Source organism: Trichoderma camerunense, assembly GCF_050948025.1.
Source record: "Trichoderma camerunense strain CBS 138272 chromosome Unknown V8C40scaffold_4, whole genome shotgun sequence".
In the NCBI taxonomy this organism is placed as follows: domain Eukaryota; kingdom Fungi; phylum Ascomycota; class Sordariomycetes; order Hypocreales; family Hypocreaceae; genus Trichoderma; species Trichoderma camerunense.
This window is the reverse complement of record NW_028145366.1, coordinates 108,891-128,854: the sequence shown is the minus strand read 5'-3', so window position 1 is coordinate 128,854 and position 19,964 is coordinate 108,891. Positions and strand designations below refer to the sequence as shown.

Genomic DNA, 19,964 nt, shown 5'->3' with positions numbered 1-19,964 from the left:
CTTGGTAAGATACTCTTCGGCGTGATAAATTCTCGCCCATGAAGCCTCCCCGAACAGTTGTCTAATTTAGAGACAGTGATTGTGCTGTCATCAGTACATCGATTTGTGTGAGTAAACATTAAAATTATATGGGCATTCGTGAACTGTCTCGGCTTTCGAATAGCAGTTAATGGAATTGAAGGGACAAACAATCCAGTTTAAATACAACTGCTTCACCAACAACGAGCTATTTAAGCAAGTCAAGTATGCACTGAGAATATAATGAGTTAACTAAGGTTTTATGTGACTTTCTAGCTAATATGTACAGATTTTCATCTCCTTGGGCTGTCTAAAATGACAATAAGTCAGATGTCACTGGTGCTGTTCAGTCCATAGTCAATCTTGTCACGTCTACCTCACACGCTTATTGTGCTTACCATAACAGTCGGGTTGTGATGCTTAATTACCATAAACCCGATTACGCCAGCTTAAAGGCAAGATGCTATTTGTCCGCAAACTACGGATAAACCGGAAACGATCTATGTTAGGAGTATTGATAGCGTGAGCTAGATTACCTAGCTCAAGGAAACAATTTCCGTAGCCGGTATAGCTAGGCCAATATGGAAGATTTCCATTTGGGTCATTCGGATCCCCAGCTTTGGCGAAGTTGGTCCAATAAGATCGTATCGTCTCCGACATCTCCATGTCTCCAGAGGCAGCTGGAGAAAGAGGAGGAGTATAGGTAAAACTTTCGTTTGGCCCCATGTTACCAAAGACATAGTTTATTTCTGCGGTATGCATAGCCAACGGAGAGTAGGGAGAACTGTATGTAAAGTAGTAGCCATATCCTTTCTGGCCCCCTACTCGCACATGCCTATCAAGAGCTTCCCAAGTTTGCTGCCGGATAACCAGATCGCCAGCAAGAGCGTTTGCGGAGTCATTGGCTTGGACATAGGTTGATCCAGGATATAGTTGTAGTGCATCATTTGTTCTGTTGCCAAAAAAAGTTCCTGCAGACGATACATAGTCATCAGGTGTCTGGTGAGGCAAGGAATGTGCAAGAAAAAAATCCTCTTCGCGAGCATTGAAGCCAGCTAGGATAGGCACCGGCTGTTCATCTCCGTGGTCAAAAACGACACTTGGTGCCGTAGGAACAACATAATGATCGATGCTAGGCGCGAATACAGTGGCCCCGGGATCAGTGCTTAGGTCCCATAACGCCGCATTGTTCACTTGTTGTGCAGGAAGAGATCGCAATTCTGCAATGGACGATGCATTGAGTTTTTGCTGTAGGGCTAAACCTCTCTGGCGAGCTTCAGAGAAAGTTGTAAGGGATCCGTGATCGCTTTCCCAATACGCGCCACTCTCCAAGATACATTTATGAAATAACCCAGTTGAGAGAGGCGATGCCAATAGCAAACCGACCGAATGTCCTCCCGCAGATTCTCCAAATATTGTAACATTCTCAGGGTCTCCTCCGAATAGAGAGATATTGTCTCGGATCCAACGAAGGGCGGCTAGTTGGTCCTGAAGGCCAAAATTGGTAGAGCCGCTACCTTCATCGTCAAGTTCCGATAATGCGAGGAACCCGAGAACTCCCAGACGATAGTTAAAGCTCACCAGGATTACACCATCCAGTGCAAGCTTGGTTCCATTATACAATGGTCTGCTGGAGGCTCCAAACTCGAAGCCTCCACCGTATATCCAAACCATCACTGGCTTTTTTTCTGTTGTCTCTTTTGCTGCTGTCCATATATTCACTGTGAGACAATCTTCACTCTGGTCCGCAGGATCAGCGAGATCAGGGGCTAGCACAGCGCTGTAACAACTGTGTCCGAATGCTGTGGCATCTTGGCGAGTTCCGTTCAAGTTGAGAGGGGGCTGGGGGGGTTTCCAGCGCAGGCTCCCGACTGGTGGTGCCGCAAAGGGAATTCCGAGGAACTCCAAGACACCAGCTGCGGTTCTAGGAATTCCTTGAAATACTCCTCCATTCACACTGACGCTCGACTCAATAAGGTCGCTTCGGGCATGTTGCACTAGGCCCCCAAGGATAACCGCAGCAAAAAGTCTAAATTTTCGCATATTAATATGTACAGTTTGTAACGCAGGAATCGACTCGCCCTTTTTGTTTAGATACACACCATTTACACTATATACTGTTCTACCATATCTAGGATGATCCAGTTACTCAACTCAAGAACCGCAATCCCCGCCTCCCACAGCGGATTCCGCACAACGTGTTGTTGTGGGGTTTGCGGGGAAGCGGTCACAATGCGGGAGCGGCGCCTCGGACACAGGAGGAAGCCGAAGCACAGCAGCAACAGGCCAATGCACAGCAGGAAGCTGATCACAAATAGCAAACCGGTCACAAACCGGTCACAAACAGCAAACAGCCCCTTTCGTACTCTTCTTTCTCCCTTAGCAATCCAATTACATACGAGATTCTTCGTCACTCAAGTGCCCCTGCTGCAGAGTCCCCGCAAGCCTTCCTCACATCCCACAGTATCTCCGCCGAAAGCAAGAAGGATAACAACTCCCCGCATCCAACACTCTGCTTTGGGTTGGTTAAAATCAGCATCATGCTATCAGAGCAGCCAAGTAAAGCTGTTTTAAAAGATGCATCGACGAGCAACTTAGTTACGATTCGCAGCAGCAGTCTTCGTTATGATCTTATTTGTCGCCATCAGTTTCCTTTTTTGGCAATTCACTTCAGTTGTGGCAATGGTTGACTCACATGGGGCCAAGAACCCCTTTGAACGCATCGACACACACTCTCACTTCGTGCCCCCATTTTATAGGGACGAATCTATAAAATATGGATACAGCAAGCCTGATGGCATGCCTGGGATTCCGGTGAGCTCAACAGATCCTGCTTGGCATCGTATCAGCTACTGACGGATGGGAAAAGGCTTGGACTGAGGAGGCACACTTGGAGATGATGCGCAAGGCAAATATTACAAAGTCCATCCTTAGCATTACTTCTCCGGGTACTCACCTTGTTCCTGGAAACGACGCTCTAGCACGAAATCTCACCAGGCAGTGCAACGAATTTGCAGCCGATCTCAAGCGCCGACATCCGGACAAGTTCGGCTTTTGGGCGTCGCTACCTCTTCCCGATGTTGAAGGTAGCCTCATTGAAATAGACTACGCGCTCAAGGTATTAAACGCAGACGGGGTGGCCATTTTAACCAATGCACACGGAGTGTACCTGGGGAACACTGTCCTCAAACCGATCTTTGAGGCCTTGAATAAGAGGAATGCCACCATCTTCATTCACCCAACCAGCCCTTGCCTGCAGCACGGCGGCATGAGCCAACAAGTCTCACCCTTGACTCAGTACCCAAACCCAATGTTCGAGTTTTTCTTTGATACCGCACGGACGGTTGTAGACATGTTCGTCTCGGGAACTATTGACAGATCGCCCAATGTCACAATCATTCTCTCACATGCCGGCGGTGCTATCACGCCGCTCGTGGCTCGCTTCACGGAATTTGCCACATCAATCTTGGGACTTCCCGTACAGATAAGCACCGAGTCTGTCAAAAAGGCGTTCCAGACGCAATTTTTCTTCGACCTCGCGGGCTTCGTATTTCCGGACCAAATCCACGGTTTGTTGCCGTATGTTGACGCAAGTCGTATCCTTTACGGCAGCGATTACCCGTACACTCCTGAATCTGGGGTTCTCGGTATACTCGAAGATATGAACCAAGATTTACCTCAAGTGTTCAAGGACCCTCATTCCCAAAAAGCGATATATAGAGAGAATGCAGTGAAGATTTTGAGAGCTTAATCTAGGATTTTATAAATAAAAATCTTCTCTTGATTTCACAATGTTTAATATTCACGTTGTAACAATTTGTATTACAGCTAACCCAACGGAGCAACATATGACATTTTTTAATCTCAGCAACTCATTTTCTTGATACGACACCACAAAGGACCTTCCTTCTCTCCTATCCCAACTGTCACAATTTTCAGGGTTTCATCTTTATCCACCGCTTCCAACTCATAGTTCCTCAATACAACACTAACCACTTTCAAGATATTCGCCATTGCAATATTTCGACCTATGCACATCCGATGGCCAGCACCGAAAGGCATTAAGTACTTGAGATTCTCTTTTGCATATCCATCTCTAAGCCATCGAGATGGCTTATATTCATCGCAGTCTGGCCCCCAAATGCTGGGGTTATGATGTAGAGCGTGGTTGGTGATTGAAACGTTGGTCTATTCCCTTCGTCTTAGTACGAATTCTGATGATAATGGCTTCTGGATACTTACACCCGCTGGAACTTCTGTGCCGGCAATTACTATCCCACCCTGAGACATAACTTGTCGCGTAAGCGGCATAGTAAATACAGGCGTGTGCCGAAAATTCTCTCGCACGCAGGCTGTCATGTAGGGTAGTTTGGCTTCCAATCCTGTGTAAGGATATGCACCTTGTTCAAGAAAAGGGAGTTCTCGCCTCATCTCCCCTACAACCTGAGAGTATATCTCGGAATCGTGAAGCAGATGATAAAACAAGAGCGTTAAGGTACCCGAAGTAGTATGCGAACCTGCAACAAGAAAGCCGAATGCTTCAGAAGAAATCTCAGTTACTGTAAGCTCTTTTCCTGTCTCAGGATCTTTGGCTTTCATCAGCTGTGATAAGAGAGTGTTCGCCTTTTTCTCATTGTTTTCTAACGTTTCTCCAAACATAGTCGACACGCACCTCGCCACTGTGTTGCGAATACTTTGCCGGCTCCGATTAAGGGTCTGCAGCCAGGGTATCGGGAGAAAGCCGGACAATTTCATAGAGTAGGGAAGCAAGGAGGGTAGCGAGCCGTACAGACAGCCAAGAAAAATATGGTCGTTTATTGGGGGGAGATTTGACTCGTCGTCCTTGGCCTGTGATTCGAATTGAGTATCAAAAGCAAGCTCGCCGAGTACATCGTAGGCATAGAAGGCTATGATCTTTTTGAGGTCAAGCTTTTCTCCAGACTTGGCGTATCGGTCTAGTTTATCCCTCATTTGCATAACATGTCGGTCAAAAATCTCTTCCATACTTATCAGGGAAGCTGTTGAGAAGCTATGTGCCATCTGTCGCCTGCGTAGCGCATGAACCTAGTCAGAAGAGTTAGGAGTTCGGCTAGATAGAGAAGCATGCGCGGTTTAGACATACTTCTTCATTACGGTTCCCAAATAAATTAGGGTCGAAAGTTGTAAAGCCATCAAAAAATGAACTTTTCACCATAGCTCGTCCCCCAGATTTAAAAATGGCTGATAGAGCTTCTGGGTCCCAAAAGCTGAGCTCATTCGGCGCAATGCGCACCACGGGGCCGTATTTCTCATGCAAGCTGAGGATCTTTTTGTCTATGCCCAACGACCAAAAGTAAGAAGCCTTTTTAAAGTCCGTAATGCTGGCGGCAAATTCTCCGGGAAACTTTGCCAACGGATGAAAGTATCTTTGATATATGATGTACGTTGGAACAAGCCAAATTAGGCACAATGCCACCGCACACCACCCAAGTATACCATCAGCCAACTCTAGAGTCATGATAATGGAAGATAATGGAAATGGAATGACCTCTGGTTAGGTATCACAACGAGAATGACTGAAACGAATATCAAGACACGAACCAGACACAAACACATATAGATATATATGTGCGTGTTAGTGGTGCATGCACTGTGAAGTCAACACGGCTAATCGAGTGATGAAAGCAAAGTCGCCAAAGGAGGAAGTGACCTGAATTCTTCCGATTCATGTTTTCCGGCATTAGGTATTCCGTGACATTAAAACATGAGATTGATTGGAAGTGTTGAAGTGAATTAGTGGGTTCCGAGTCCTCCGCTGGGGAAATAACTGCGTACCCTGAGCTCGTGCGGATATTCACAGTTGCTAGAAGCGAGAGGGTTCTTGCGCTTCGCCTCTCATCTATTATTCCTACGCGATATCGCTCTACGTATCTAGTATACTTAGCTACCTGGTTCTACAATCCGTCCACAACTTCAAGCGTCACTTTATGGTCAAAAAGTGTTTGTCTACTTTTCATTCACGAATTCTGCAGCAGGCGCCGCATGTTTACATCAATTAGTGTTGGAGTTTGCACACTCCTTCTGTCTTCACTTGTAATATGTATGAGCTTGTAATAGCAGCCAAATACGTGCAAGCGCTTGCGCTCCTCGGCAAATTGGCCTTTTTTAATCGGCACTTCTTCCCTGTCGAGAGTATGGCTCTGAATATGCTGATCACTTGATGATTGGGTGCGAACCTGATGGAGAACTTTTATTCAACAGCACAGGGATCTTCAATTTAGACGCTGGAAAGCACCTTTGAACTGCCGGTCTTACAACGCTACAGCACACAGACTCCACTCACGGAATTCTACCCTCGGAATTTACTTGGACTCACGGAATGTCTTCACGGAATTTGTCACCTCGAGCCCCACTTCCTTACGCGGAATGGCTAAATGCATACCACTATACTGATATTGATGCAGCTGCTGAGGTATCGATGCAAAGACGGTCTTTACTGAGTATGTATACGCCGGATTTATTAATAAATAATTTGAGAGCGTCGGAATTTATTGGGTGAGATTTGCTGACTAGAAAAACTTTTAAAAGGTTTGGAAAGGTGCTGGTTGAGGTCCCAAACATTTTGCTCGAAGTAAAGCGTATAGCATTTCTGTCTCAATGGAGAGCGCCACCACAGCTCCGGTATGTATATTGAGACTTAGAGACTCTTCAATGCTGATATTTGCAGCTCCCACAGCGAATTATGCACGTTGTTATCGCAGGTGCCGGCCTCGGTGGGCTATCATGTGCTATTGCGTGTCGAAAATGTGATCCACCGCTCAAAGTCACTATCCTAGAACGTTCTCCGGAGTTTCAGCCGATCGGGGCTGGGATTCAGATGCCTCCAAATGCAACCAGAATCATGGAACAATATGGTCTGCTGGAAAAGTTGAAAGACGTGGGGGCGATTGTCGTGCAAAATCACACTTTGAGGCGATACTCGACCGGTGAGGTGATTGTCAATAAGCCACTGGGGGCACGAGCGAAGCAAATTTACGGGGCAGAATGGATGTGAGTAACGCCGTATCCAATCGTGTTGATAACACGTTCCCTATGTGTCCAGAGTTTGCATATTCATCACATACTTGGAGCGCGAGCAGGGTGATACACAGGGCCGACTATCAGAAACTGCTCCTACAACAAGCTCAAGAACTAGGTGCAGAGATACAAACCGGCGCTGAAGTTGTTGGTGTGAGCTCGGGGTACGAGGGGGAGGAAGAAAAAAGAAACAAGGAAAAAACATGCTTGATCTTGAAAGACGGACAACGAGTATACGGTGACGCAGTCATTGGAGCAGACGGTACGAAAGTTCAAACCTCATCTTAATTCCAGAACGAACCATATAACTAACTATAACAGGGCTTTGGTCTGTTATGCGAGAACACGTCCTCGGTCGTCCCTCACCACCTGTCGAAACGGGAGATCTAGCATATCGGGGAACATTTACTCGCAGTCAGCTAAGGCAGTTAAACGACGAAAAAGTAAATAAACTACTCGATGCTTCCAACCTTCAAGTTTGGCTTGGACCAGAAAAACATGTTGTTTTTTACCCGGTTCGACACGGAACCGAGTTCAACCTCGTCTTGATGTAAGCAAACAGGGTATCCTTGCAGCCTCCTTCTATAACTGACTACTCCAAGCCGGCCGGATAACCTGCCCAGCAATGTACGCACCTTTCATGGCAACTTGGATGAAATGAGAGACGATTTTGAAGGATGGGACCCAACGTATTGTTTTACCTGAGAGAGACCATGTCCAAATGTACAAGCTAACAGCAAGATTACAGCTTGCGAACCCTTATTTCATGCTTAAGCAGCGCTCTGAAGTGGAAGCTATGCCATCATAGCGAACTTGAAACCTGGGTGAAGGTAAAAAGTAACCAGTTTGCCGTTATAGATTCGGATAATGCTGACACTTTTATGTAGGATTCGGTTGCCCTGTTGGGAGATGCATCACATCCTACCCTGCCGTATCAAGCACAGGGCGCAGCAATGGCTGTTGAAGACGGCGCAGTGATTGGTTTTCTTCTTGGCCGCCTCCAAAACAACCCTGTGCTTTGGTCTGAGGAAAGCGGTAAGGATGCCATCACCACAACTCTAAAGTTATATGAGAAGTTGCGGAAGCAGAGAACTACGGTGAACGTTCTAGGTGCAGTTCAGGCACGGGTTTTCTATCACCTCCCTGATGGCTCTGAGCAGCTGGAGAGAGACAAACTGCTCTCAGAATTGCCCGAATCGCGTTGGGAGTCCAGTTGTAAATGGAATTGGGGGGATGCAGAATATCAGCAAGCATTACTGGGTTTTGATACTCTTGCTGATGCTGCAGAACATAGTCACAAACTGTTTGAAGGATAAGTTGTGTCCAGACAATCCCGATGGCTCACCAACTTAGACTCAGTCATCGATCGAACTGCTTAGAAAGATCAATAATCTCAAGAGCGATCGTTGAACACTTGCCATGTCTTCACCAGGAGTTCAGTTTTCATCAGAGTTGCAGTGTAGAATATAGTTGAAGAATGTTATGAATTTGCTCATTATTTGCCTACTGAAACAAATTATTCAAGAGATCCTCTTGATTGTCTTCTGAGTAAAATAATTTTCCTTCAATATTTAGTGAGCCATCGTATCTCGAGTCGATTAGAAAGTCGGAAATGCAAAACTCCTCTTGTGGTGCGTTGATGTCATGATCCGTAGTAGAGTTTGCGGTAGGAAGTTCCGGCTGCAAAACACTTTCCTCATCTGCAACGCAAGCTTCTTCAGCAGGTTCTGGATCCACTAGAATATGCGAGACATTTGAAGAATGTACGTCGTCAAATGAGTTGTTTTCATCATCATGGCTGCTAGGCCGCTTTAGTAACCCGTACGTAATCAGAAGGCTTCTTGGAACTGAGAAGCTGTCCCAAAGACGCTGTGAGGCAGGAGACATAGAGCTGTAGGACCGGATAAGATCAAAAGCCCTAAATAAAGTTTCTCTCAGCGAAGTTGGCGAGAGTGATGTCGACGCAGTATGATCTATCCCCTGCTTTTCTAGCCTACAACTTTGTGCCAAGGCAAGAAAGAAAACCGATGTCGCCGAGGAGAGAAAGTGATTTAATATCACTTGGTGCTTTCTGTATAAGTCACTGCACCGATCGAGCTGGACAAGTTTGTGAATGGTATCCTGCGCAATCTCTATCAGGTCAGCCACACGATGGCTATGATCGAGAATACTTCGCAGCGAGAATAGAATGGGTCGCATAACGAGAATGCGAATCTGGTTGGCTCGGAGATAGAGTATGGTGCTTGCAATCAATAGACCTCGAGCTTTATCCGGAACTTCACCAGAGACAAATTGGAGCAAGCGGGCCTCGAGATTTCGAGGCTGTAAGTCAAAGCAAAACGTCTTCGGCCATCGATTGACTTCATCGTCTAATCGATCAAAAGCTTCATCATCAAAAGCTGCTTTAATCTCCCCGTGGTTGTCAACCACCGAGTTCCAGTGGCGTGATCCAAAGTCGACATACGATGTCATTGCTCTGAGATATGGGCTTCCAGGCTGTTTTCCCAGATGTTAGCAAAGTTTCGTCAAAAGCAGTCATGATATGAAAAATTATCTTGTACGCACAACGTCAGGTATTTCGATATTCCTGTCTCTGAACGTGGTAGGTAGGCCCGCAGCAAAGCTCATCTGGTGATCTAATACAATGGATGTATAAACCAGTAAAGTGGCCATTTCTCTTTCGGATTTCAGAGGAAAGTGTCGCAGCAATATTTGCTTTTTCTGCATTCCAGTTTCGAATATCAGTCGGACTGCGACGGCCAAAAATCTGGAGCTTAGTCGATAATCGCCCTGGTACCAATGATAAACCCCCTGTGACATTTAGCAGTGTCCTTGAAGACATGAAGGAATAGTTGATCCATACAATGAGAACTAACAACACCAGCCGTCCCAGATCGAATGAAAACCCTAAAACACTCTGGACGACTATAATTTGCATGCTTTGGTATATCGCAGTGGCAGTGGGGTGACAGCCTCCACTCTCACAGAGTAACGCGATTGCAATAGCCAGTTTCACTACGTGATTATCCTGACTTGGCGGATATAGAGTCGGTTGACTGGATGGAACGGGTTTTAATGCTCCCCAAAGCACGTTGGCTTGCCGACGCAGCGTTGCCATGTCCAGAAACGGATGCAAGACGCCAAAAACTTCATGATACACACCAAGAAGACGAAGGGCTTCTTCAAGCTCCATGGTTTGACAAAGATCGAAGTTTGTTGGAGGCGGGACTGCCTGCTCAGAGTTGAGAGAAGACCTGTCATCACTAGAGACTTGGATTTTGGCCAATGCAGATCTGCCGTCATTGTCGGTGTAGACTGTATCTTCCATTAGATGTTGCAGAATAAATTCTGCCATGCTGAAGCCGAAGTTAGAGCTGCTTGGCCCGCAAAAGCTCGGCAAGGGTAACGATAAAAACGCAGATCCAAGTTTGCCTTCTTCAGAAATCCTTTCGTCTTCCACAGAGAGACCCCGAAGACATGGAAAGTAGTCTCCACGAGAATTCCAGTCCGTCCGATTCAGTATTTGTGAATCCATCAGAGACGATTGTGCTTCCAGCGGTGTTGTTGCTTGCCGCTGCAGAGACAACGCAAGGAGGTTTTTGTTTGGCCTATCACATATTAGTTGACCCTCAATGTTTTTTAGGCTTACAAGCTACCATACGATCTATTGCGGCCATGATGACTTCTCTCTCCTCTCTTGCCCTCAGTGCACATTCGGGCCCTGGAGGGAGGATATTGGCATTGAGCGGAACGCTTCTCGCAGTGGCAACAGGGAGTTCTTCCGTCACAACGAACTTTGGCCTTGCGGCAAGCTGCACACGCCGCTGAGATATATTGGCCTCGCTTACGGTTTTCCGAGACTCTTGCATGGCGGCGTGGTTTCGAAGAAGGCTGCATATTGCAGGGAAAATGAAAAGTTTTAGATAAGGTGCGTCGTGCTTGGGTTCTGAGAATCTAGAAACCTGGTGGGGTTAATTAATTAAGGTTGCCCAATGCCGCTGTATATTCAAGATCCCAAAATATACAATAGCAATAAGAGAGCTAAGCGATAAAAAGGTAAAATTAAGATGAGCATTCAGAATTGTTTTGTAACTATGTTTTATTACGTAGCGACGGCGTCCCCGGGGGATGCTATTTTATGCAAATAGCCATATTAAGGATGCTTAGGGAGTTCTTTGTAATACAACGTTTGGTAATAGTTTATTTAGTGAAAGTGTAATAACCGGTGCGGGGAAGATATTAATTCCTGGGGTCATAGCCATTAGTTGCGGGGAAAGGCAATAATTACCGAGTGCTCATAATGTATGAATCCCCACAGTCCCCTACTGGCGTGAAATCAGATGGGAGTGTGTAACGTCCTTTTCCCCATGCCATATAGGGCAGTTTCCCAAGGTAATACGCCAAATGAAATCGGTCTATGTTGACAAAGAGGCCAAGATGTAGCATTAAGCGATGATAGTCATCTGTCAATCTGTATTTCAACTTTTATACATTAGTACTGGGCAGCAACCTAAAACGATCTAAAGAGTGTAGAGAAGTCTATTACCATATCCAGTCTTTCGATTGGAGAATGCTATGTTTCTCATAGCAATACAATAACCGCAAGTGTCTTTTTTGTAGGGAAGTGGTGTCGACTATTGTTGCCAGTTTCAAATTGGTCTGTTAAAGGTTCTCATGTTACTCATAAATATGTTATGACTCAATCAGTCAAGTCATAATACGATTCTTGATCTTACGGGTTAAGACTGTGTACTCCTATTAACCCTGTCTGAGTATTTGCATACATGTGTCAGCTCCTCGTTTCTTACATGGAATAAACTAAGCAAGGCTCCAGTCTATATTAGACTCTAACATCGACTGGGGTTATATATGTTTCGAATCTCCCAATCCTTTGTTCAATCAGTCTGCAGGTAGCTTCCGTCCCCTTCAACAAACAATAGTTGTCCGAAGCCAATAAGATTTCCATACCCAGTGCTGAACCTTACCAAACAGTATGAAAGGTTAAGAGCTAATCTGAAAATTGGCATATACCTAGTATACCTAGTATCTACCACTTGACAGAGTTCATCGAGGAATATTGACTTTAGATTAGACGAATACGACAAGTATCACAAAAAGCGTTTGCCCAGTGTCTTAAATGAAGACCGTTTATTTAAAACTACATTGACTCTTGGAGCCGAATATACATGAATGCTATTATTTTGACGCGATTCGCTTGTAATAGGAATCGGTAATGCTATAAAGCGAGGAGAACACGAATCTGAAAAATATATGAACTTCTATAAAGGTTGTGTACATCAAGTTGTAGAGTGTTGATTTGTAAAAGCAGACAAATCAATGACTAAGTCGAGTGGACATCACTACATGAAGATTTTACCTCTTTGGGAGGTCCTAGATACTTCCTTTCGTGGTGCTGCCTCGATTAGTAACCCCCTTCATGCCATTCGCATCACTGACAGGGACATAAAATCCATGACTCCCCATCTCCAACGCAATAAAACATATGTATATAATTTTCTCAGTTCGAATTGAGGCTCTTTTGTCGCTACAGATTATAAAGGACTCAAACATCCTGTTCCAACGGGTATCATTGCTAGACATCCGTATTCAATGCTAAAAGATCAACATGTCAGTTAACGCCACTTCCAAATTCGAGAATCTCAGGCAGAAACATGACTTTCTGTTCGTAATCTGTAAGTGTCCTTTATAATTGAACATTTACGTGTGCCAGGACTGAAATTATTAACTATGTTGAAAGATTATCGGGGCCACTGGTGCCCGTTCTGCATGGCATACCTGCGCGTTTTGCAAGACCTTAGCCCAACTATCACTGCGGCTGGGGGCTGCCCGGTGATTGTGTCTGCACAAGACGAGGAGCATCTTGCGGAAGTCCGATCTTCTAGTGGATATACCGGCGAGGCAATCAACGATCCGGAGAACACCCTGGCTAAGCGCTTGGCAGCCGACGGTATTATTAATGTCGCAATTACTGAGTGGCAAGGATATCCACATGGCCTAGCCCAGCCTGCAATTCTGGTAATTAAGAGAGATGGAACCGTCATGGAAACCTGGGCCATTGTTCCCTCCGAGGTATGATTACTTGTGCCGTGTCAAGTATTACCAGCTAGTTACTGATGCGAACTACGATAGATGAATTTAGGAGGGGCAAAGGACCGCCCTGACCTTCATCAGGTATGGGAAAACATTAATGCCAAACTCAACGATAAACAGCCATCGCATGCGCGTTTTAGCAATCAGAGAGAACTAGATGACCTTGCTAAAAAATTCGGGGTCGAAACACAAGAATGAGCTTAAGCAGTCTATTGTACCCTGTTAGAGGAAGGCTTTTGGCTATTACGGGTTGATATTGCCAAGCAAAATCGTGTCATGATATCTGGCCTGAGTTATTCTCTGTGCCTTTCCATCTCATTCATTACAACGCCTTTACAAGACGATGGATAGATGAAATTGAATCGCGATGTCTGCCACGAAGATACTCTATGATAGACCACAAGCTTATCCCCTCCAGGGGGCTGTTCAGTTCACAATTTTGCATTACCACCACTCACGGCCACGAATATTGTTTTAGTTAGATTAATCCCGACTAAACTGATAGTAAGCTGGCCAACCCCTCTGTTAATTACCATAGTGCCACCATCAACCTCTGGCCGCCGTGTCATGAGCTATTTGTTAGAATTAGTGACGAATCAGACAGTTCATTGCCCTCGAGATTTGAGAAGTGAAATATTTAGTAGTATCTGGCCTGTGGTAGAGATGTCGGCACACAAGTCAGGTAATTGAAGCTGTTCGGGATCATTTTTGAGATACTTATCATATTCTAGCGGCACACATGGTCATTCTCTCTCGGTTCTTAGCTTCCTTAGTACGTTGCCCTGCTTCGCCCGGAAGACATGTAGTGGTATCTAATTAGTATTAACTAGTAAGGTTCCCGGTCAATGATGCAATCTCATTCCATCCCGCCTTGCTTGGGTAGCATCAGCCTGGTGGCCAGGCACACCTCAGTGAGGTATATGCTAGAGGGAGCGGCGCCCCCAGAATAAAGATGACACACTTCTAAACTGAAAAGGGGTGGCGTGCGGGTCAAATTGAAAAATCTCAACTCTTTGAATATAGCAATTGATGTTATATCATTGTTGCACATTGCTATAATAGTGAAAGCGGTAGCATATCGAAGATGTACCAGTACTTTCTGCATATTTTTAATAGATACCCTAGGTGTAAAACAAGCTTGTATGCTTTAGAGAGGTATGGATGCAGTGGCCTTATCGTTCATAATTACGAAGAGTCTGCATTGGCGTGAGAACTTGCAGGTGCATGACTTCGGATTCATGGATTAAACACTTTAGCTGGCAGCAAACTCTCATGCCCTGCCGGCCAGTCATTCACCGTAAAATGACTTGTTGAGGTAGGGTTAGATGGAGCTATGCATTTGATGGATCTTTTGACACCTACTTAGGCTAATTTGAGATGCCATGGAAGCGCTAATCTGCAAAACTTCTTCAATCACTGACTCGATGGAGCCAACTTAGATCCCTGATTGGTCAGGCTTTCAACTTAACTACAGCAGCAAGTGAGATTCGTAATGTGGCCCCTGGTCAAGAAAGTCTGGAGCTTTTGCCTATCTTGTTTGAAGATTTTACCTATTTCGGCGAAGGCCTCGTATCATCTGCAACGTGATGATACCAACAATTTGCGGACAAACAATTTACTCCACCAGATTACTTATGTCGATCCCGCCTTTTTCATCGACTATGTAATTCCCATATCGCTCCTAGGTATAAGGCTCTCTTGTTCATTGCTGTAATACGACGGAGGTCATATGAGAGATAGCTCTCTTGACTATGACACTACGAAGAGGAGAGATTACTAATTCGAATTGTGCAAGGTTCACCAGAAGGACGGCGTGTGTTATTGGAAGCCGACGTATGTCATTGGGTCATGGTCGGGCGGCCAGCCCATTAAAGTGTATGTTGAATGTCTTCAAGAAGAACTACGTTTCCATTGTGTCTTCTTTTTAGCCAATAGCGGAGCTCCTAAGGTTGACGACAGAGCAATTCTTTTCCAGCCATCTTTAACCAAGTCAGCCAGGCAGCCCTGGAACGGCAACGAATGACGCCTTGTTATCTTGTCTTGCGGCAGCGTGTCAGCAGATCAATAACACTTGGGCATTAGTGAGCCGGGTTTAATGAAGTAAGCAGGCGTCTGGGTGGCGTCGTTGAGCCACATCTCTCGGCCTACAACACAATGGGGTCAACAAGAGCGGATGGAAGCACCGATGAGGTTATCTTGTGAAATAAACTGAGCTCTTAGAAATCAACTTCCTATACGCGTCCGAACCAAATTTTGCAGGCCTAACCAGCTTCCATTGCCCAAGAATACGTTTTGGAGGGCTATGGTGTTGTATGGTTCACAACTGTGCAACTTGGACAGTGCACCGTGTTATTTTTTTCTCATTTTTTAATTTTCTCTCGATAAGTCTAAAGACCCTTATTTAGCTCCCGGCTTAGCAATACTCTAGTCTAAACTGCAAAGACGAGAAGTGCCCGGGATCCCCGTACACCTATTGTCCTCAGGCCTTTGGCTAGTAGATGAGTCAGCGACTTCTGAACAGAACATCCTAGGTAGGTAGTAAGGGAAACAAATCCAAACTACTGCTACTATCAACATAAGTAAACATACTGGTACTCCAAGGCTACCGCCACTGACAACGTTAACATCGAGTTTTGCGCCATGGACAATGATCCTCACAAAGGTGACTCAAGTGTGTTTTGTTTGGGGTTGTTGCAGGCGCGAGAAGCTAACTTCGTGGACAGAGACAGGTTTCCAATTCATATCTATACAGAATCCAGAGGATACAAAAGACCGGGAAAAGAGGCGTGTAGCCAGGTCACATGCTGTGAAGCAGGCTCTACGTAGTAAACGGAGGCCGCAGGAGGGGACTCTGGGCAGTGGCATTGGTGCATCTGGCCAAATGCTGGTCCCATGGTCCATATTCGCCCCTGCATCTGCCTACGGCCCCTTCGAGAGCATTATGGGAGACTCTCCGCGACTGAGGGCCTTGCTTAGTCACAGTAAGTTACGCTTGACAATGAATTTCTGTGATATGGGGCTCATAGAACTTCCACAGCCGCTGCTCGACATGCTGCCGAGCCCGTCTTTAGCGTCGCAGATCCGGTTGTCTTCCAAGACTTCGGCTCCGTTTTCCGCACAGACCTTGACGACCCGGCTCTCCTGAACGCCGTGAAGTTAACATTTGCGTTTGCGGTGACTGGTGGTAATGTAGACCAAGAGTGTCTCGACTACCAAGGCCAAGCTATGAGCACCATACGCGAGAGAATGAACTCGCCGGAAGCAGCGCTCTCGCTGCCCACTCTGGGCGCCATCTTGCTCCTTGCTGGAGTGGAGGTAATAAAACTCCGAGCCCTTGTTGTTTCGATTGGAAGCTTAAAACAATAGCTCGTGCTGACTGATGTGTTCAATTATAGGCTCGTCTAGGCATGCGATGGCAAGTTCAACTACATATGGGCGCTATCCGCCAGCTGCTTGAATTGGGTCAATCAAGAACCATTTATCTGACCGATGGAATCAAGCGGGCCATCTTTTGGTGAGATGCCCTCATAGCCCCCGAGTATCTCGAGTTTGATCGCCGAATGGGCTATGGCTTATAACTGATTACTTTTCGTCAAATCGAATAGGCAAGATCTGAATTCATCCATCATGACCGGATCCGACCGTATAATAGATCACACGACATTCGCTGAGCTCCAGTGGAAACGAGATCCCTTTGCTGCAGATTTTTTTATTTTGGCTCCCGGTTTTGAGAAGAGAATCCACTTGTTTCCAGACGATTATGTTGAAGTTCTGAAAGATATACACGCATTGCAATGCGTCCAGGATCTCCCCGGATATTCCTGCCAGAACCCTGTGGAGATGCTCCGTGTTGACAATCAGCAGGCTTCAATCGGGTCCAGACTCGTAGATCTACCAAAGCTCTCGCCATATATGGAGGCGTGTTATTTAGCCGCCTATCTCAGTGCCTGCATGCTTTGCTGCAAGGTTTGGCGCCACTCTGTAATGCCTGTATGTATAACGTCTGCACGGTGATTTTGACCTACAACGTTGATGCCCAATTCTTGCTCACATTGACCTACTCTCACTCTATTCATACTGACATTAATAACATAGTCTCATGTTTCGTTGCATTTACTTCGCAAGTTACAAGAGTCCAACAATGACCCGTTTTGGGACGGTCAGATCGACCTGCTTATCTGGATGTTACATATAGGCGGTTCTTTTTCACCCAAAGGATCAGTTCATGATGACTATAAAGCTCTTCTGCAAGAGAACCATGACTCTCGATTTACGGGGAAGTATAACTCTTTGGAGGAACTTGTGGCAATCATGAGCCAGTTTATTTGGTCGGAAAAGGCCTATCGTGCTCAGGTGGAGGAGTTTTGGGAAGAGATTCACCCTAGCAATGATGCTACTCAATGACACTCCACTGCAATGACGAACTATGCAGTTTTAGATTCCAGGGCGGGAAGCACTATGATGATGGAGTAGTCCACTAACGTGCGAGTTGGTGCGACGGATGGCCACGGCATGTTCGAGAACAATTTAGGAAGATCAATTATCAATCGCACAGCTGTAGTGATGGTTAAATTAACGATATTACGAGTGATGTGATCCATGATCAGTGGCTGCTTGTTGATTTGTAAGTCTGGTGCTTAAGTAAACTGGTCAATCGACTGACCAATGGCAGCCAAACTTCACTCTGAGGTTAACGCCATCGCTGTTTTGGGAAGTATCTCGATTATTGAATGGGCAAAACCTTCGAGGAGTTGTAAAATTTAGCCACCTCCAATGATCTATCCTGCCACACAAAGAGCAAGTATATAAGCAGATCAAGGTATGGCACACATCTCATCATCAACAAGCTGCTTTTGGCTATTAAAGTTACATCGTAAGGCAGGCTCATCTTACTTTCTATAACATAACATCTTTCATTATAACCATCCACGATCGCACGGGTCAGCAAACAAACGCGTTTCGTACAATGGCTCAATCACGGCTATGGAAACCTTTAAAAATTGCCGGAGTCGAGGTCAAACATCGGATTGGCATGCCGGCTCTGTCTCGCTTTCGAGGCACTGACGACCATACCGCGACGCCAATGATGAAGGAATACTATAGTCAACGGTCTCGGGTACCGGGAACTCTAATTATAACGGAGGCTGGCCTTATTTCACACGGTAGTGGCGGCTACCCCAACGCACCAGGCATCTGGCGTGAGGATCAGGTGGTAGCTTGGAGGGCTATCACTGACGAAGTGCATCGCAACGGGAGCTTCATCATCTGTCAACTCTTTCACATCGGCCGAGCCGCCGTTCCAGAGATTGCCAAAAAAGAAGGCATAGAGATTGTATCTGCGAGCGCGATCCCTCATGAGGAGGGAGCTCCTGTACCAAGGGCCCTCACTACCGATGAGATCGAAGAGATTGTGCGTGACTTTGCAACGGCAGCGAAGAATGCCATTCGTGCTGGTTTCGACGGTGTTGAGCTTCACGCTGGCAACGGCTACCTTCTCGATAGCTTTACTCAGGATGTGAGCAATATCCGTACAGATAGGTACGGCGGCAGCACTGAGAACCGATCCCGCTTTGCCTACGAAGTCATGAAAGCTGTCGGTGACGCCATCGGGAGCGAACGTCTCGGAATTCGCCTGAGCCCCTGGAGCACGTTCCAGGGCATGCGGATGAAAGACCCGGTGCCTCAATTCTCAAACTTGATTAACAAAGCTAAGGAGTTGGATCTGGCTTATATTCACCTGATAGAACCCCGAGTCGTCAACAACTTCGACCAGGAACACCCCATTGACGATAACCTCGACTTCGTATTTGACCTCTGGGATAAGCCAATTCTTCTGGCCGGAGGATATAGGCCGGACAACGTTCTGAAAGCGATCGATGAGGTATACTCCAGGAGAGATATTATGGTGATGTTTGGCAGGCACTTTGTGGCAAATCCAGACCTTGTTTTCCGAATCAAGAATGAGTTGCCGCTCAATCAATATGAACGAAGCACGTTCTATACCCCTAAGAATCCCGCAGGTTATCTCGATTACCCGTTTAGCAATGAATTTTTAGCGAGCGCAGAAGCTAAAAACTAGGTCTCATAAAAGTTGGTTATTAGATAAAAAAGCAAATAGAATAGAATAGACGTTTTCACTGTTTAGTTACAAGACTTTGAATGATAATATTTAAAAGAAGATATAAACCGTAACAAACCAAAGGAGTTTCTGTGTGCAAATCGCTGGCTCGAATGTCATGAATTACTACTCCGTAATGTTTTCGGAAGCGTCAGCCTAACGGGCAGATGCCGGCCGGCTTACCATCAGCGGGCATTATGGCGGCTTTAGACGCGCCTACAACGCGCTCAGCTTGAACACAATAGTCGAACCCCGACCAAACCCGCTCAAATCTACTTACTTGGAGAGATTGAACGAAACTTGCCCATAATCCCACTTAAATACAAGTGCGATAACTATCTATGCCTCAGTTTCCCAAACTTTGGTTCACTAGTCATTACTCGTCAGCCACTTCGCATCACGCGCTATGAGTGACGGCAGCAGGCCGCATACGGAAAGCATTCAGTCCAAGGAAAACATGATCTCTTTCGGCGAATTGCCGCTTCTGCGCTGAAGATCCAATGGGTGCTGAGCTTCTTCGAGCACTCTCCGACCTGGCATTTATGATTAGGGGTTATTTCTCAAGCGGCTGACGTTGATTCTCTCAACACCTAGGGCCTCCACAGGAGAAGAGAGCAATTACGGCACTGCTTATCGGATCCTCCCGAGCGCCAGCCACTCG

General features: G+C 46.0%; 7 protein-coding genes across 7 annotated transcripts; 4 read left to right on the top strand and 3 right to left on the bottom strand.

The window, feature by feature from the left end:
- Nucleotides 1-438: 438 nt before the first annotated feature.
- Nucleotides 439-2,061, bottom strand: V8C40DRAFT_285087 (carboxylesterase/lipase family protein; the record flags this gene model as incomplete). Its single annotated transcript, XM_083222288.1, has 1 exon — nucleotides 439-2,061. The coding sequence occupies one exon, from the start codon at nucleotides 2,059-2,061 to the stop codon at nucleotides 439-441; it is 1,623 nt and encodes a 540-aa protein (XP_083075960.1).
- A 639-nt stretch (nucleotides 2,062-2,700) lies between these two features.
- On the top strand, nucleotides 2,701-3,769 carry V8C40DRAFT_285086 (amidohydrolase family protein; the record flags this gene model as incomplete). The annotated part of the gene is made up of 2 exons (XM_083222287.1): nucleotides 2,701-2,832; nucleotides 2,888-3,769. 2 exons carry the CDS (start codon nucleotides 2,701-2,703, stop codon nucleotides 3,767-3,769), a joined length of 1,014 nt encoding a protein of 337 aa, XP_083075959.1.
- Nucleotides 3,770-3,882: 113 nt separating this feature from the next.
- On the bottom strand, nucleotides 3,883-5,515 carry V8C40DRAFT_273141 (cytochrome P450; the record flags this gene model as incomplete). Its single annotated transcript, XM_083220442.1, has 3 exons — nucleotides 3,883-4,206; nucleotides 4,261-5,082; nucleotides 5,126-5,515. The coding sequence occupies 3 exons, from the start codon at nucleotides 5,513-5,515 to the stop codon at nucleotides 3,883-3,885; spliced, it is 1,536 nt and encodes a 511-aa protein (XP_083075958.1).
- Nucleotides 5,516-7,041: 1,526 nt separating this feature from the next.
- On the top strand, nucleotides 7,042-8,390 carry V8C40DRAFT_262907 (uncharacterized protein; the record flags this gene model as incomplete). Its single annotated transcript, XM_083219404.1, has 5 exons — nucleotides 7,042-7,336; nucleotides 7,396-7,624; nucleotides 7,677-7,763; nucleotides 7,823-7,904; nucleotides 7,962-8,390. 5 exons carry the CDS (start codon nucleotides 7,042-7,044, stop codon nucleotides 8,388-8,390), a joined length of 1,122 nt encoding a protein of 373 aa, XP_083075957.1.
- A 176-nt stretch (nucleotides 8,391-8,566) lies between these two features.
- V8C40DRAFT_285082 (Zn(II)2Cys6 transcription factor) lies at nucleotides 8,567-11,099 on the bottom strand. Its single transcript, XM_083222286.1, has 4 exons — nucleotides 10,736-11,099; nucleotides 9,938-10,682; nucleotides 9,640-9,885; nucleotides 8,567-9,570 (listed from the first exon to the last, which is right to left on the bottom strand). Exons 1-4 carry the CDS (start codon nucleotides 10,969-10,971, stop codon nucleotides 8,578-8,580), a joined length of 2,220 nt encoding a protein of 739 aa, XP_083075956.1. The 5' UTR covers nucleotides 10,972-11,099; the 3' UTR covers nucleotides 8,567-8,577.
- Nucleotides 11,100-12,601: 1,502 nt separating this feature from the next.
- Nucleotides 12,602-13,383, top strand: V8C40DRAFT_285078 (uncharacterized protein; the record flags this gene model as incomplete). The annotated part of the gene is made up of 3 exons (XM_083222285.1): nucleotides 12,602-12,767; nucleotides 12,833-13,164; nucleotides 13,225-13,383. The coding sequence occupies exons 1-3, from the start codon at nucleotides 12,701-12,703 to the stop codon at nucleotides 13,381-13,383; spliced, it is 558 nt and encodes a 185-aa protein (XP_083075955.1). The 5' UTR covers nucleotides 12,602-12,700.
- A 2,442-nt stretch (nucleotides 13,384-15,825) lies between these two features.
- V8C40DRAFT_273139 (alkene reductase) lies at nucleotides 15,826-19,264 on the top strand (the record flags this gene model as incomplete). The annotated part of the gene is made up of 7 exons (XM_083220441.1): nucleotides 15,826-15,856; nucleotides 15,909-16,166; nucleotides 16,223-16,500; nucleotides 16,581-16,699; nucleotides 16,791-17,175; nucleotides 17,281-17,538; nucleotides 18,200-19,264. 7 exons carry the CDS (start codon nucleotides 15,826-15,828, stop codon nucleotides 19,262-19,264), a joined length of 2,394 nt encoding a protein of 797 aa, XP_083075954.1.
- Nucleotides 19,265-19,964: the final 700 nt, after the last annotated feature.

Bases quoted from the DNA above. Each gene is read 5' to 3' on its own strand.
- V8C40DRAFT_285082 (XM_083222286.1), bottom strand. From the start codon at position 10,971: ATGCAGCCTTCTTCGAAACCACGCCGCCATGCAAGAGTCTCGGAAAAC. The intron at 9,886-9,937 runs GTATGGATCAAC...TAAATGTCACAG, and splicing joins TGGTGTTGTTAGTTCTCATT to GGGGTTTATCATTGGTACCA. The intron at 9,571-9,639 runs GTGCGTACAAGA...CTGGGAAAACAG, and splicing joins ATATCGAAATACCTGACGTT to CCTGGAAGCCCATATCTCAG.